This window comes from Struthio camelus, chromosome 3, assembly GCF_040807025.1.
Source record: "Struthio camelus isolate bStrCam1 chromosome 3, bStrCam1.hap1, whole genome shotgun sequence".
NCBI classification, from domain to species: domain Eukaryota; kingdom Metazoa; phylum Chordata; class Aves; order Struthioniformes; family Struthionidae; genus Struthio; species Struthio camelus.
The window spans coordinates 2,518,396-2,531,859 of NC_090944.1; the positions used below are offsets into that span (position 1 = coordinate 2,518,396).

At 52.1% G+C, this 13,464-nt stretch overlaps 1 protein-coding gene across 1 annotated transcript in view; it reads left to right on the forward strand.

The window, feature by feature from the left end:
* The window catches only part of LOC138066502 (otoferlin-like), a 110,564-nt gene that overhangs the window by 72,894 nt on the left and 24,206 nt on the right, over window positions 1-13,464 (forward strand). The window contains 12 exon segments of the mRNA XM_068936370.1: window positions 393-579; window positions 938-1,124; window positions 1,851-2,012; window positions 2,423-2,575; window positions 3,072-3,255; window positions 7,409-7,529; window positions 8,113-8,213; window positions 8,687-8,777; window positions 9,626-9,742; window positions 11,126-11,263; window positions 12,610-12,744; window positions 13,288-13,449. Of these exon segments, the coding sequence (XP_068792471.1) occupies window positions 393-579; window positions 938-1,124; window positions 1,851-2,012; window positions 2,423-2,575; window positions 3,072-3,255; window positions 7,409-7,529; window positions 8,113-8,213; window positions 8,687-8,777; window positions 9,626-9,742; window positions 11,126-11,263; window positions 12,610-12,744; window positions 13,288-13,449 (1,738 nt within the window).

The following is a 13,464-nucleotide window of genomic DNA, read 5'->3' on the forward strand; positions in this document are numbered from 1 at the left end:
TGAGGGCCTTTTCCAAAGGTAAAGGCCCTTCTAACATCCCATTCATCTGGGCTGCTGCAGATGTCTAAACTAGGTAGAGATTAGTCTTCCCCTCCCTCGGCTCCACTGCTGATAATGATTGTATCCCTTTAGAAAGATGCAGGTTGTCTCTGAGGCACCTCAATGTGTTGCCATAAGGTTTCCCTTATGAAACCGCCCTTCCCCGTCCTGAATCAGGAGGGTGGGCAGGAACAGGACTATGATAAAATATAGGGCTGCAGAAATGGCTACCTTTCCACCTCCTCACAGCCTGTGCTCCACAAGTGGGGCAGCTTCTCCCTCTTCTGCAAGTCTCTCCTGACAAACCTGCCAGGCCCAGGAGCTGTTTTGAGTCCTGTTTTCTGATGCTGCAGGAACCTCCTCCTTCCAGATGGGGTCCCTCCGGAGCAGCAATGGGCTCGTTTCTACCTAAAGATCTATCGAGCTGAGGGGCTGCCCCGTATGAACACCAGCCTCATGGCCAATGTGAAGAAGGCTCTCATTGGGGAGAACAAGGACTTGGTGGACCCCGATGTGGAGGTGTTCTTTGCAGGGCAGAAGGTGGGTGAGCTACTTGCTATTCTATTGTGACATGATAACGTGAGCAGGGCTAGCCATTATGCAGGTTTGGGACTACGTGGCCAAGGATGATCTCAGCTGTCCTGGCATGTAGATGCTGACCTGTGTGACAAAGCTGCTTGTTTGTCCTGTGCCACGTTCCCTTCTCTTGCCCAGACTACGAGGGGGTTGCATCAGTCTGCAGTCTCCAGCAGTCTCTATTTGGGAGAAGAAAGTCCCGAGCAGAACACGTGTTGCTATCATGGTCATTAGCAGGGGAGGAGTTGAGGTCTGAAAGAAGGTGGGTGGCTTGTGGGCTCAGACCCTTGTGAAACATGTGCTTTCTCCTCCCACTTGGCAGGGGAAGACATCTGTGCGGAAGAGCAGCTACGAGCTCCTCTGGAATGAGCAAATAGTCTTCACAGGAATGTTCCCCCCATTGTGCAAGAGGATAAAGATCCAGGTCCGAGACTCTGACAAAGTCCATGATGTGGCCATTGGGACCCATTTCATTGATTGGCGGGAGGTCTCTAACGAAGGAGACAAAGGTAAAGCTAATATGAAGGGAGGACTGAGACACCCTCTTCATGGTAGAGAGAGACTTCCCATTGGCAGAGAGTTAGCAAAATAGCCCAGGCTCCTTCCCCAGCCCTGGAGACAGCTGCTCCTTGGTGGCCAGTAGGAGAGACCTTTATTCCCTGCAGTGGTTTTCTGAGATCACTGGGCACCCATTCCCTGAAAACCAAGTCCCATAACATGCCTCCAGTCAGAAACTTGAAAGAAAAGACACCCAAGAGCAACGGGCCCTTCCAGAAAATTCATGGCCATGAATGGATGAATATCTGACAGGCTCTCATGTTCACACAGACACATGCACACACGAATGCACACACATGCACAAATGCACTAGCGCACATGTGGACAGGACCAATGTAAAAGCAGAGAGGGCTCTACGAAGGTGGCTAATGAGGGTTTCTCCTCTCTGTTGCCTCATGCTGGGTGGCTTGCCCAACGGAGTAGTTGTGTGTGTCTTTGGCGTGGTGAGCTGCACAATCCCCCTCACTGCTGTCACCACAAAATCATTTCCATGTATTGTTGCAAGTGTGTATTTTCCATGTGCACGCGCACGCACACATACGCATGCTCAATCCTGTAGTACAATACCCAGAGCAGGGAAGTGATGCCATTCCATGAGCCAGCTTGAGCCCTGAGACAAAGCCATGCCCTCCTTCTTGCACATCCCCTTCACTACGTGTGTGTCTGGTCTCCTGCAGGCTTCCTGCCCACCTTTGGCCGTGCCTGGGTGAACATGTACGGCTCCACTCGGAACTACACCCTGATGGATGAGCACCAAGATCTGAATGAGGGTCTGGGTGAAGGCATCTCTTTCCGGGCCAGGCTTTTGATAAGCCTTGCTGTGGAGATCTTGGAGATGAGTTGCTGATGTGAGTCTTCCCTGACCCTTTGGTTGCCAGTGACAAGTGCTGGGTGTTAGTGATAGTTTGCTCAGTCCCCTTGGTAGTTATGTCTGGTCTCATAGACTGAGGATTTTATTTGGTGTTGCACTACAAGCACTGGATCCCCCAGCACAACAACAAATCTTGCAAAGATTTTTCAGGTTTTATGGTCATTCAAAAGGAACATGCAGTGAGCCTAGACACCGAGTTCAGCCAGACACCTATCTCTTAGAAGGCTTGAGCAGAGGGAGAGAAAACCCTCATAGTCTCCATGAAAACCTAGACAGTGGCACGTCCCCTTCATAGAGCCTGTGTAGGTGTTCAAGGTGCCGAATGTGGCCTTCTGGGACCCCCTGCCCTGTGGCTTGTTCTCCTAAGGGTCCATCCAGCTGACCTTAACCTTGTATCCTACTTGCCTGTTTTTTTCCTGCAGAACTGTCCTGGGAAAATGGAGGAATTCTTCCTCTTTGGAGCCTTCCTGGAAGCTACCGTGATGGACAGGAAGATTGGTGACAAACCCATCAACTCTGAGGTCACAATAGGTTGGTGGTTTTCTGAGGAGGTTGGTTTTGAAACATGCCCGGCAGAGACTGCAGGAGCCAAGGCCAAAAGCAGGCTGTTTACCCCCTCTTTCCATGCTAACGTTTGACAGAGCATCTGAGGCTCTCAGTTTAGGAAGAAGGTGATGGCTACTTCATTGGCACAAGCCATGCGTGTCCCCAGATGAGCTCTTTGCTGCGTGATCTCCTGTCAGCAGTGGATCTGCTCCATCTCTCAGTTGAGAGCACCTGGCTTTGCGTTTCCAGAGGTTAACCACCAAAGGAAGGATGTATGTTTCTAGTGGCTTGGAAGGGGGCATGAGTAGAGGACAGATTTCTGTTGTTAGTTTGTAATCCCTGGTCAGGGTTTCAGAAAGCTGAACTCCACTGTCCCCCATGGTTCCTGCAGAGGAAGTTGCTCCCCAGCCTGAATTAAAGGCAGGTGACTGAGGCCGTTTAACCCCAGTGTGAGTTATAGCCCTGTGACTTCTTTCCTGAGGTAACTACGGGAACCAGATTGATGGCATGGCCAAGCCTACCTTGCGGAGGAAGAAAGATGGAGAGGATGGGGACGAAGCAGAGTCTGAGCTGCTGCAGAACTCAAGTGAGGAAGACGGTGATGAGGATGGAGAGCTGGTCTCCCTTTGCTCATCTCAACCCATGAAACCCCTGGTCACAGACAGGTAAGTGTGCCCTCCTGGCCACCAGAGGGCGGCCTTGCTGAACATGGCAAGGGGAAAGTGAGGGAAGGGACATTGCAGTGTTGTAGTGAGGTAGGAGGGGTCTGTCTCCTGCCAGCAGCTGGGAAACAGAGAGGCAGTGTGCTCCCTTGCCTTGCAGGAGAGGGAATTAGCATCTGGTTTCTGAAAGGTCTGTAGGCTGATGGGAGCAGCAGACCTAAAAGCTCGTGGGGAGAGATGTGACTTAGTTCCTTGTCCGAAGGTGTTGGCATGTGTGCCAGGTATCTGAGCTCCCCCGAGAGTCAGCAGAGATGGAGTCAGTGCAGTCCCTGGAACCTGGAGAGTCATTCAGCCAGCCAGCCCTCGGAGCAGCAGCAGCCGCTAGCTCTCTGTGCCCTGTGAAGGGAGCTTAGCTAAGTGCTTGTAGAGACCCCATCTTGGGTATTGCAGCTAAGAAGAGCTGAACACCCACCGCCATTGCCTACAGTGCTGATCACTCTTGTCGATTGCCTGTTGTCTCATAAAGGTTGAGCTGACCTCTCAGCCTACCCTACAGAGGGCCTCTCTCATCTACGCAGCCAGTTATGTGCCCAGCGCTCGTAGCTATCCACACCTTTAACGCTCTACCTCTGTGGCAAGTTAGGGGAAAGTTAACCAGTGGATTCAAAAATCATTGGTTGGCATTAAAAAAAGCAGATGGACTGCTGCACATGCAAGTTTCAGACATTCAGAAAACCAGCCTAAAAGACAGGTCCCTGCCTAGGACCCTTTGATGCCACAGCAAATGTGTGAATGCACAAACGCACTTCTGCCCATCAGGGAGGAAAGAGGGAGGGAGGTGCCTGGGCTTTGCGTCTTTGATTTCTCTAGCTGCCTGACATGTGAAAGCATCCTGGAGACCGTTTAGAGATTGGCAAGAAGTCTACCTTGAAATAAGGCATAGATTTCAGTAATTAAGGTAATTTGTGCTGGGGCAAGGTGCATTTGGAATCGCTTGGGATCTGAAAAGCTAGCCGAGGTCACAAACACAGAGGGGCGGATGCAGAAACTGCTGGAGGAAGTTCATGAGAATGGGTTAGCAGGAGTTTGGGGTAAAAGTCTTAATCCTTTCAGTGTCTAGATTTGTAGCTTCTCTCTCTCTTTTGGTCAGTCTGTCTATTCCCATTCCCTCTAACTATTGGCATGCCTCGTTCTCGTGTGTCAGTGTCAGAGAATCAGGATATGGGGAAAGTAGATCCTATTCCTGGGACTGCCAAAACTGGTGAGTTTCACTGGGCAGATGAGTTCTGTTCTCTCTGCTTCAGGTTCTCCCTCTGTAGAATTGAGGCAATTCTTTGCGATGTGCAGGTAGAAATTACCCTAACAGACAGGTGATCCAGACAGCTGCAAATGTGAGTCTACTCGATGCTTTCTACCTGTGACGTGCCACTAGTGGGGCGTCCGGGATTCTTTTGTATTCTGGGGTTAGTTGCACTGAACTGGAGATGGTTCTTTGTCAGATGTAAGAATGTATTAGATCTAAGCGGTTCTGCACGTATGACGGACACTGGACAACACTAAACCATGACCAGCAGACAATCTACAAGTATAACAAGGCTAAGTAGTATAGTAAGGAATCCAAAACCCCCACGTATCAGAGCTCTATGGTTAAGCCACGGAAGCCCAGTACAATGACTGCTCTCGGATGCACGGTATAATGACCGCTCTCGCCCTTTCCTTGTCCTTATGGGCCAGCCCTGCGGTATAGTTTTCCCCGGCTTGTTCTCACCACGCTCGAGCTGCGCCAAGAGGATTCAGGTTCTCTCTGGCAGTTGGCATCAGGGGCGTCCCCGCTGATGGGTGGGTTGTGGGGTCCGCAGGCCAGCTGACGGTGAGTCCGAGTCCACACAGAGGTATGTGGCTTACTGTCTTTTATCCTTCCCGGGCTTAGTTCATTGATCAGTGCCAGACCATAGCTGGACAATGGAACGGATGGTCTTAGGTGATAACAGTAGGGATGCCAACAGGATGGTCAACAGGATGCTTATCAGTACATTCAGCAGCTATCAGTGTGCATGTTTAACAGTTGCACGTTTAGCAGCTATCAGTGCGCACAGTCAGCAGCTATCAGTGCGCACAGTCAGCAGCTATCAGTGCGCAATTCCAAGGTATCCAGATGCTTAGAGTGTGAGTCTGCGGTGTCCCTTCTCCTTTGCTGACTAGGTTTGCTCTGCACTCATGCTGTGCACTCATGAGGCTACGGCACCCCCACAGTGTGGTGGCTCTGGCCGTGGTGCACCCGGGGTTCCTAAACTCTTGGGGAGCACCCTAGAGCAAACCCCTCTTCTAGGGGCTGCACCATCCTGAGTCCCACACTTGCCTGTGTGGCGCCTATCACTACCGCAAGCACCTGGAGCTTCAGAAGGCTTTTCAGAAAGCCCAGAAGCAAATGGGATCAGGACCCGGGTCTTGGTGTGTCTAGGCTGCACGCCATCCCTGGCCAAGATTTGAATACAAAGGACTTGTACTCAGGAAGGCTAATCGGATTTAACCTGAGGAGAGGTATTGGAAGTGGATTATTGTAACTATTATACCAGCAGATAGATGTTGCTAATCAAAATTAACTGACTGACTTAATTCAACTGGGAAATGGAAGAGACTAACCTGAATCAAGGCTGTTTGCATTCTAGATAGAACTGTCTGCCTGGGGTTGCTGCACTTGTTAAGCAGCCCATTGGGAAGGTGAATGCAGAAGGGAGATGGAAAGCACAGATGTTTTACAGAGCGTATTCCCCTGGGCTTTGCTTTTCCTACTGCCTTATCAGAGCACAGGGAGTTTCCCCATCAACTGTGGGACTCTGCTGACATCATCTGCCTAAAAATAACCCAGACAGCTTCACAAGATGAAGTGAAGCTGTTTTGTAACCTAAGGGTGATTCCAGTTGCAGCAGGATCTGCAGTGGCTTTATCCAGGGTGAATCCTGGCTCACAGCGGATGCTCAGGCTGCCTTGGGCAAACCAGAAGCATGAACCTGTTCTGCAGGGCATGCCTGCGATCCTGGCTCTTCCCCCCCCTTTTCTGTGCCATGACTATTGTCTCTCCATGCCACGTCCATCCCACAGACGAATGGAAATCTGGCAGCTCTGCAAACAGCAGAGACCTCTGCCTGTTGTGAAGGCCAGGGGGGTCTATAAGAAATGCTCGCTGGCTTTCAGAATAGGGTGTTAGTGCTTTGGTTTCACTTGTGCTCGCTCATGGTGTCTGCCTGCATGCGCTGTCACACTGGAGCACCTGGCCAATGCATGCAGCCCCAACCCTCCCTGGGCAGAGGCAGGGGTTAACCCAGGCAGGGCATGCCTGGGGGCAGTTTGGGTGGGCCTTGGCTGGGAGGGGAAAGTTTCCCCCAGGCATGGCTGGCCCAGCTGTGGGCTTGGGTGGGGACCGGTCTGGTGCTAGGAATCACAGAATGGTTGTGGTTGGAAGGGACCTCTGGGGATCATCTAGTCCAACCCCCACCTCCGCTCAACCAGGGTCACCTACAACATTTTTCCCAGGACTGTGTCCAGATGCTTTTGAATATCTCCAAGGAAGGAGACTCTGCAGTCTGTCTGGGCAACCTGGTCCCGTGCTCTGTCACCCTCACAGTCAACAAGTTTTTCTTCCTATTCATATGGAAGTTCCTGTGCTCCAGTTTGTGCCCGTTGCCTCTCGCCCTGTCGCTGGGCACCACGCAGAAGAGTCTGGCCTCCTCCTCTTGACGCCCTCCCTTCAGATACTTGTCCACATTGATGAGATTCCCCCTCAATTTTTTCTTCTGCAGGCTGAAGAGTAATAGCTCCCTCAGCCTTTCCTCCTAGGGGAGATGCTCCAGTCCCTTCATCATCGTAGTGGCCCTTTGCTGGACTCACTCCAGGAGCTCCATGTCTCTCTTGTATTGGGGAGCCCAGATGTGGACACAGTACTCCAGATGCGGAAGGGTGCTAGGAGAGATGGAGTCTCTGTCCTTGAACGTGCAATTCATATATGCTACTCCCAGCGCCTTTCCTCTTGGCCTGACTTCATGTATATCCATTTCCCCATCCCAGCACTCTGACATGCTGGGGGAGGTGGGGGGCAATGGCCGTTCCTGTCTGGGAGTGGTCCTACCACAGAACATCCTTCTGCTTCCTGTTGCAGGAACTGCTTCCACCTGCCATACTTTGAGAAGAAGGCCTGCAGGTACATCAAGAGCTGGTGGCCAGACCAGCGCCGGAGACTGTATAATGCCACCATCATGGACAAGATTGCAGACAAGGTGGCCAGTAGGTGCTGGGGATGGAGCTGGCTCAGGGGATGGGGTAGGCCATTCCTGGCACATCCAGGCTCCCTGCATGTCTCTGCAGCTTGTTACAAAGCAGGGCCAGACCGTTGCAGAGAGCCTTTATCAAACTCATGCCAGGAAAGAGGAAGCTCCGCAATACTAAACACTCCACAGAATGAATGGCCAAACCCTGGGGGTTGAATGAATTTTGGTGTGGGTCAGACCCAGAGTGTCCCCCGGAAGGCTGAAGGAAGGTGGGAGACTTTCCCTGCCTGGACTCCTGGAGTGAGCCCCTTTTGTGGCAGAGCCTCCTTTGTAGCCTGAACTGATTGCTGAGGAGCCTTTGTGATGCCTGCAGGTGGAGAGAGGTGAAATTCACATCAACTGAAGCCAGCCTCCCCCAGCCAAACATGTGCCAGAGCTGAGCTCTGAGGCAGGAAAGCCTGGGGAAGAAGCAGGTGTGTGCTATTGGCAGTGCCAGGGCTGCTCTTCATGGAGTGGCTGTGGTGCTAAACCTCAGCCTGCTGTGGGGCTCTGCTCCACTGCCCCCTTCACTGCTTCCCCCCCATTGCCATTCCAGGAGGAAGGCCTCAGTGATGTGCAGGAAACGATCAAGAGTGAGAAGCCACAGCTGGAGCGCTGGCTCTGAGGGGTCCTGGAGGATCTGAGCAGTGGGTGCTTGTGAGTAAAAGACTAGCAAAAGCTACCCACCAGAGACCTGTGCTCTCAGCCGGGATATGGGCAAGATCATGGGACTGAGAGCATGAGCTCCCCTTGCGTTATGCTCCGAGATGATAGGCAATCATTTTCTTGGCTTAGCACACCACCATATTGATTGCCTTCTGCCTTGGAGCATGGGCGAGGTGGTACTCGCCTCTGAATTCCAAAGACCCCCAGCCAGTGATGAAAGCCACACAGACTCAGTCTTGTGGCCTCCTCAGGCTAGTGCCTGAGCGGCACCTTCTCCTCATGCACGTCATTGAGTGCTGGGTGTAAATAGGCCGCTTGGCTGCGATTGCAGCGCACACTGAAAGAACAAGGGCGCTTCCGTGTAGGCAAGTGCCCTACTGCTAGCAGAGATCCAGCCTGGCAAGGCTGCTTGCAGAGAGCCAGCAGGCTCTCGCAGGATTCATGCTGACGAGCTTTTCCATCAGGCGCTTTGTGACCTTAGCTGACAAGGACCGGCACCACTCTTCCCGCACGAGGCTGGATCGAGAAAGACTCGAGTCCTGCATGAGGGAGCTGGTAAGTGTGATTCAGCTGGGGAGGAAGATTCGGGAATGGGGCTGGACCCCATCAATGCGGTGGGGAACCTTGGTCCTTAGGGGTCTTGACTTCCAGTCTCTGTGGATTGGTGGTTTGAGGTTTATTGCTAAAGAGGGGGACCCAAGAGCACTTCCTGTCTTGCACAGGTCCCACATGACCCTTGGGTCCACACCACTACGTCCCCTCCATCACGCTCTGCTTTTCATTGGGAAGAAATCTCGGAGTGCAGAAAAGGAGTCGCTTTATTGTCAAAGAGTTCAGGAGAGGGGAAAGCAGGAATGTAGGGGACTCTGCCGAGTATAGATGCTGCAGGGCTAGCTCTAGCCTGGGTATTTGGAGCTGGTAGGCCAACGTATTGGAAAGGAGCTGTGCAAAGACCAAGTGGTTTATCCAGCTGACGCAATGAAGCTTCATTAGCCAGCTGCATACAACAGAGTGATGAATGTGACCTGTGGAAGCCTCTATGTCCCCTCTTCTGAACTGCCAGATGCTGATTTGTAGTGGAGTCAGGGAAAGGGGAGAGACTATGCTTAAGACAAGGCTTGAAGCCACTGCAAAATGCCATAAGCACAACTGACACCTCTCTGTTCCATGGCAGGCCCTGCTGGGGCAGAAACCTCTGTGCTGTGGGACCCTTCCTATATCCTGCTGAGGTTAACAAAGGGGCGCCAGAAGTACCATTATCTGGATGCACATGGCAGGACTAAGGCATTTGTGTCCTCACCACGCCTTCCTGAACGCAGGGAGACCTGTCTGCTGCTTTTGCCTTCTCTGTGCTCCATTGTGCTCTCATTCACAATGTGTCCTGGGCTCCCTTTTAATCACAGGAAAACATGGGTCAGCAAGCCACGACTCTGCGCTCGCAGGTGAAGAACACCACCATGAAAGACAAGGTGAAGCTGGTGCAAAACTTCCTCCAGAAACTCTGGTTGTTAGCTGATGAGGTGAGTTGCCCTCCACAGGGAGAGTGCCTGTTAGCTGGGTCAGCTTATGGGCAAATCCTGCGTGCAGGAGAGTTCCCTGGTGACACAGGTCTTCTGCAAGGAGCCAGTCCAAGAAGACAAGACCTTTGTTAGACTCTGCTCCTTTTCTAAAGGACCTGTATGCTCCTCCTGTGTCAAGACAGGTGCTTAAACCTCTCTTCAGACCACCTAATAGAAGTGCTCAGCCAAGGCAGCATGACCACTTCCCTCCACTGACTACACCAGCTATATCTAGTGTGCTAATTAACCAGTCTGTGGTGGGAACTGAGCCCTGGCTGTCCATCCTGGTGCACTGTGAGCCCAAGCCAAAATGCCCAGCCCTAACCCGTCCGCAGGTGAGGCCAGGCTTAGCCCTGGACAGGGCATCCCTGGAGCTGGTTGGAGGGACCCCTTGAGGTGGGGGCGTTTCCCAGCCTGGCCCAGGGCCTGAGGCAGGGCCCTGGCCTGAAATAGGTCACCAGTATACTTTTCACCATCTGGCAACTTTGCATAGTCAGTCTATAAACTGCCCCGTGCCTCCCAGGTTTGCCTATACGCTCCTGGATTGGAAAGGATGAGCATTAATATAAGTTGAAGAGCCCTTCCCAGACAGTAACAGAACTGGGTCCTCTTGCAGTTGAGCTAGAGGATGGTTTTGCCTGCCTTGAGCCGTGACAAGGCCGTGCAATTCCCCAGGGGAGCAGCCCCCAGAAGGTGGCAAATGTCCACCCAATATTGAAGTGAGCAGCCTGCAGCCATCTCTGATTTTTGCTAAGTAGAGAAAAATGTTAAGTAAGTAGCTCTTTGGAGAGCTTTCAGATGAAGCCATCTAATTGTTATCACTGCGGTGTACTCTTGCTTCACTCCACCTCATGGGTGACAGTTAATAGCCGAATATGTTAGAGCTGCTCACAAAATTTCCAAAAAGATGTTATTTCTGCAAAATCTCTTGTTCCTTCCTGCAGAAAATTGCAGTTCCTCTGAAATTCGTGCAGTTTCTACCTGGGTCTGAATGGCTGCAGCCATTTGGGGTTATTGGTCCACGTGGAAGTTGTAGTTTGGCACTTGCTGTTCTCATTTGCCAATATGGGCGAGGCTCCTAGGCTTGGTGAAATAGCCCTTTATAAAGTAACTCTTTTCTCTGCTTTGGTTTGCCACAGCAGAAAATAAAGCAGGCTCTAAGGCATGATAGGAGATGTCCAGAGAGGGAACTGCTTCCATTGTAGGGAATGGAAGTGCAGGGTACCTGCCCTACAGTCCTCGTGGGCACTGAACTAAGAGAAAGGGAAAATCTTCAGCCTTCCAATCTGGAGTTCTCCATGGCTAAGCTCCAGGGATGCATCCCAAGCTGTCTCACTTCCCCCTCTCTCTGTCACAGAGAAGCAGGTGTTTGAGCTGCGAGCCCACATGTACCAGGCCAGGAGTTTGTTTGCTGCTGACAGTAGTGGCCTTTTGGCTCCCTTTGCCCGAGTCGTCTTCCTCCCCCAGAGCCAATGCACCGAGGTGAACACTATTTCCTGACCTGGAGGAGTGGGCAATCCCTGGGGTTGAATGTGGTACTTGTCCTCTCATCTGTCCATCCTGCTGCCCTGCCATGGGGCTGGGTCTCCTGACTCCTGCTGAATCATGGATCAGGTTGACCGTGGGGTCCTGGGGTGCGAAAGCAGCCATAGCACTGGGGCCTGACTATCTATCTCGAGCAACCTTGCACTCAAAGGAAGCCTGCTGGAAGTCTCTTCCCCAGCTGCAGGCAAGTCCAACAGCCCTTTCACCGCATGTCCCTGGGCACAAGCACACAGCCACCCCGTTTCTGTGTGACTGAGCTTTCAGCTGCCTGGTGAAGAGAAACTGGACCCTACAGGAAGTAGGAGGTGTTTCTGTGCCATCTCTTCCTGTGCTGAAGGCTGCCGAGCTTTAGCAAACCTCGTGGAAGCTGGGAATAATTTGTGCCTGCCTGCTGTTTTTTCCTGGGAGAGTCCATGGGAGATGCGCTATGGCTCGCTTGCCTGCAGAGCAAGCGCCAGCCTACCAGTGCTGCCAGCACTGAAGTTGCAGCCTGTGGCCTGGCTCAGACAGGCCAGGCCTGGGGTCATTCACGGAAATGGGGTCATCCCTGTGGCTGCCCCTTTGCAGGGTACTGTTTTGTCCTGATTTGACAGAAGGAAGCAGATGCTCAAGCAGAGAAAATTAGACCATCAGAGCAAGGGGTGAACTCTGGGAGCTGCAAGTATCTTGGGTCAAGATCTGCCAAGCGAGTTAGACCTGTAATTTCCCTTCCTTTGGATCAGGCTTCAGATCCTAATGTGGCTCTTTCCTGTCTCTTGCCCCATAAGCCATCAACCCTCTAATGGGTTTAGCCCCAGGTGCCTTCACAGTATGATCCAGTAAATATCTGTGATCCAAAGCACTGCTTGGCAATAGCATTAATACCCAATAGATGGCAGACTGCCACAGTGTCCGCATCTGCATCAGAGCTGCCTCAATTCTCTGAATAAGCAGTGGGGAGAGAAGGACCTTTAAAAGACAAAATACATCTCATCTATTTTAGCCATACACCTTAGGAAGAGACAAGCGGTGCCATAAAGAGATTGCTTTCTCTCCCCCTCCCTAGACAGGGATCCTGGGGTGCCTACCATGAAGTAAGGGAGCCTTTATGTTGTGGACATGCAATGTGACCCAAGATAAATCCCCTCATATTTTCAAAGTAACCTCCCCCCTGCTCGCAGCGCTGCAAAAGTCCTGGTGCAGGAAAACGGAGATCAATATCCTCTCTGCTCCCATTGTTCAGGGCCTTAGGCCCTGGCTGCTACTCCTAGCTGTAATGGTAAATGCTGTTTCTGTTCCTCCAGGTTCTCAATGAAAGCCTTTGCCCAAGCTGGGACCAGCTGCTGGTCTTTGACAATGTGGAGCTATATGGAGAAGCTCACGAAATGCGGGACGACCCTCCCATAGTTGTCACTGAGATCTATGAGCAGGACCCAGTGGTAAGATGAATCTCAGCAGAGGAAAGCATTTCTGATTCAGGTACTGAGATCACTCCTGGCAAGGCAGCTGGTGCAGCAGATGTGAGAAGAAGTGTTTTTCCTGACCTGTGGAAGATGTTTCCTCCCTGTTTCCCAGGGCACAGAAGAAACTAGGAGCCTCTGCTGCTAATTGATCTCTTGCACTCGTTGGTGTCTTATGTTTGGAGCCAGAAGCAAGAGTTCAGGTGAGGCTGGAGGCAAGGATATATTACTGTAGTCTCTCCCAGTAGAGCAGTGCTCAGTCCTGGCCTCATTGCTGCCCCAACCCTGGGCCACCTCCTTCACCTTCCTTAAAGAAGTTGGTGCATTAGGAAAGGCCTCGTGGATGGAAAGGCACCAGTGAAAGGTGGCACTGAGCTTTGGTCACGTACGTGCAGCAGACTGATCCTGTTCTGCCCATACTGGGGAGTGCTGTGGGGCTAACTGTGGAGACCTTTGGTTGGTCTCTCAAGGCAGACAAGAAGCCCGATGCTAAAAACCCGAGTGCTGTCTTTGCCTGGCCAGGGCAAAGCTGACTTGATGGGCCGCACCTTTGCCCAACCTGTGGTGAAGATGTCAGATGAACAGTACTGCCCTCCACGGTTCCCTCTGCAGCTGGAGTGCTACCAGATATACCGGGGCAACTCCACAGCAGGCGACCTGCTGGCTGCCTTTGAGCTACTGCAGGTAGCAGCTGGACAG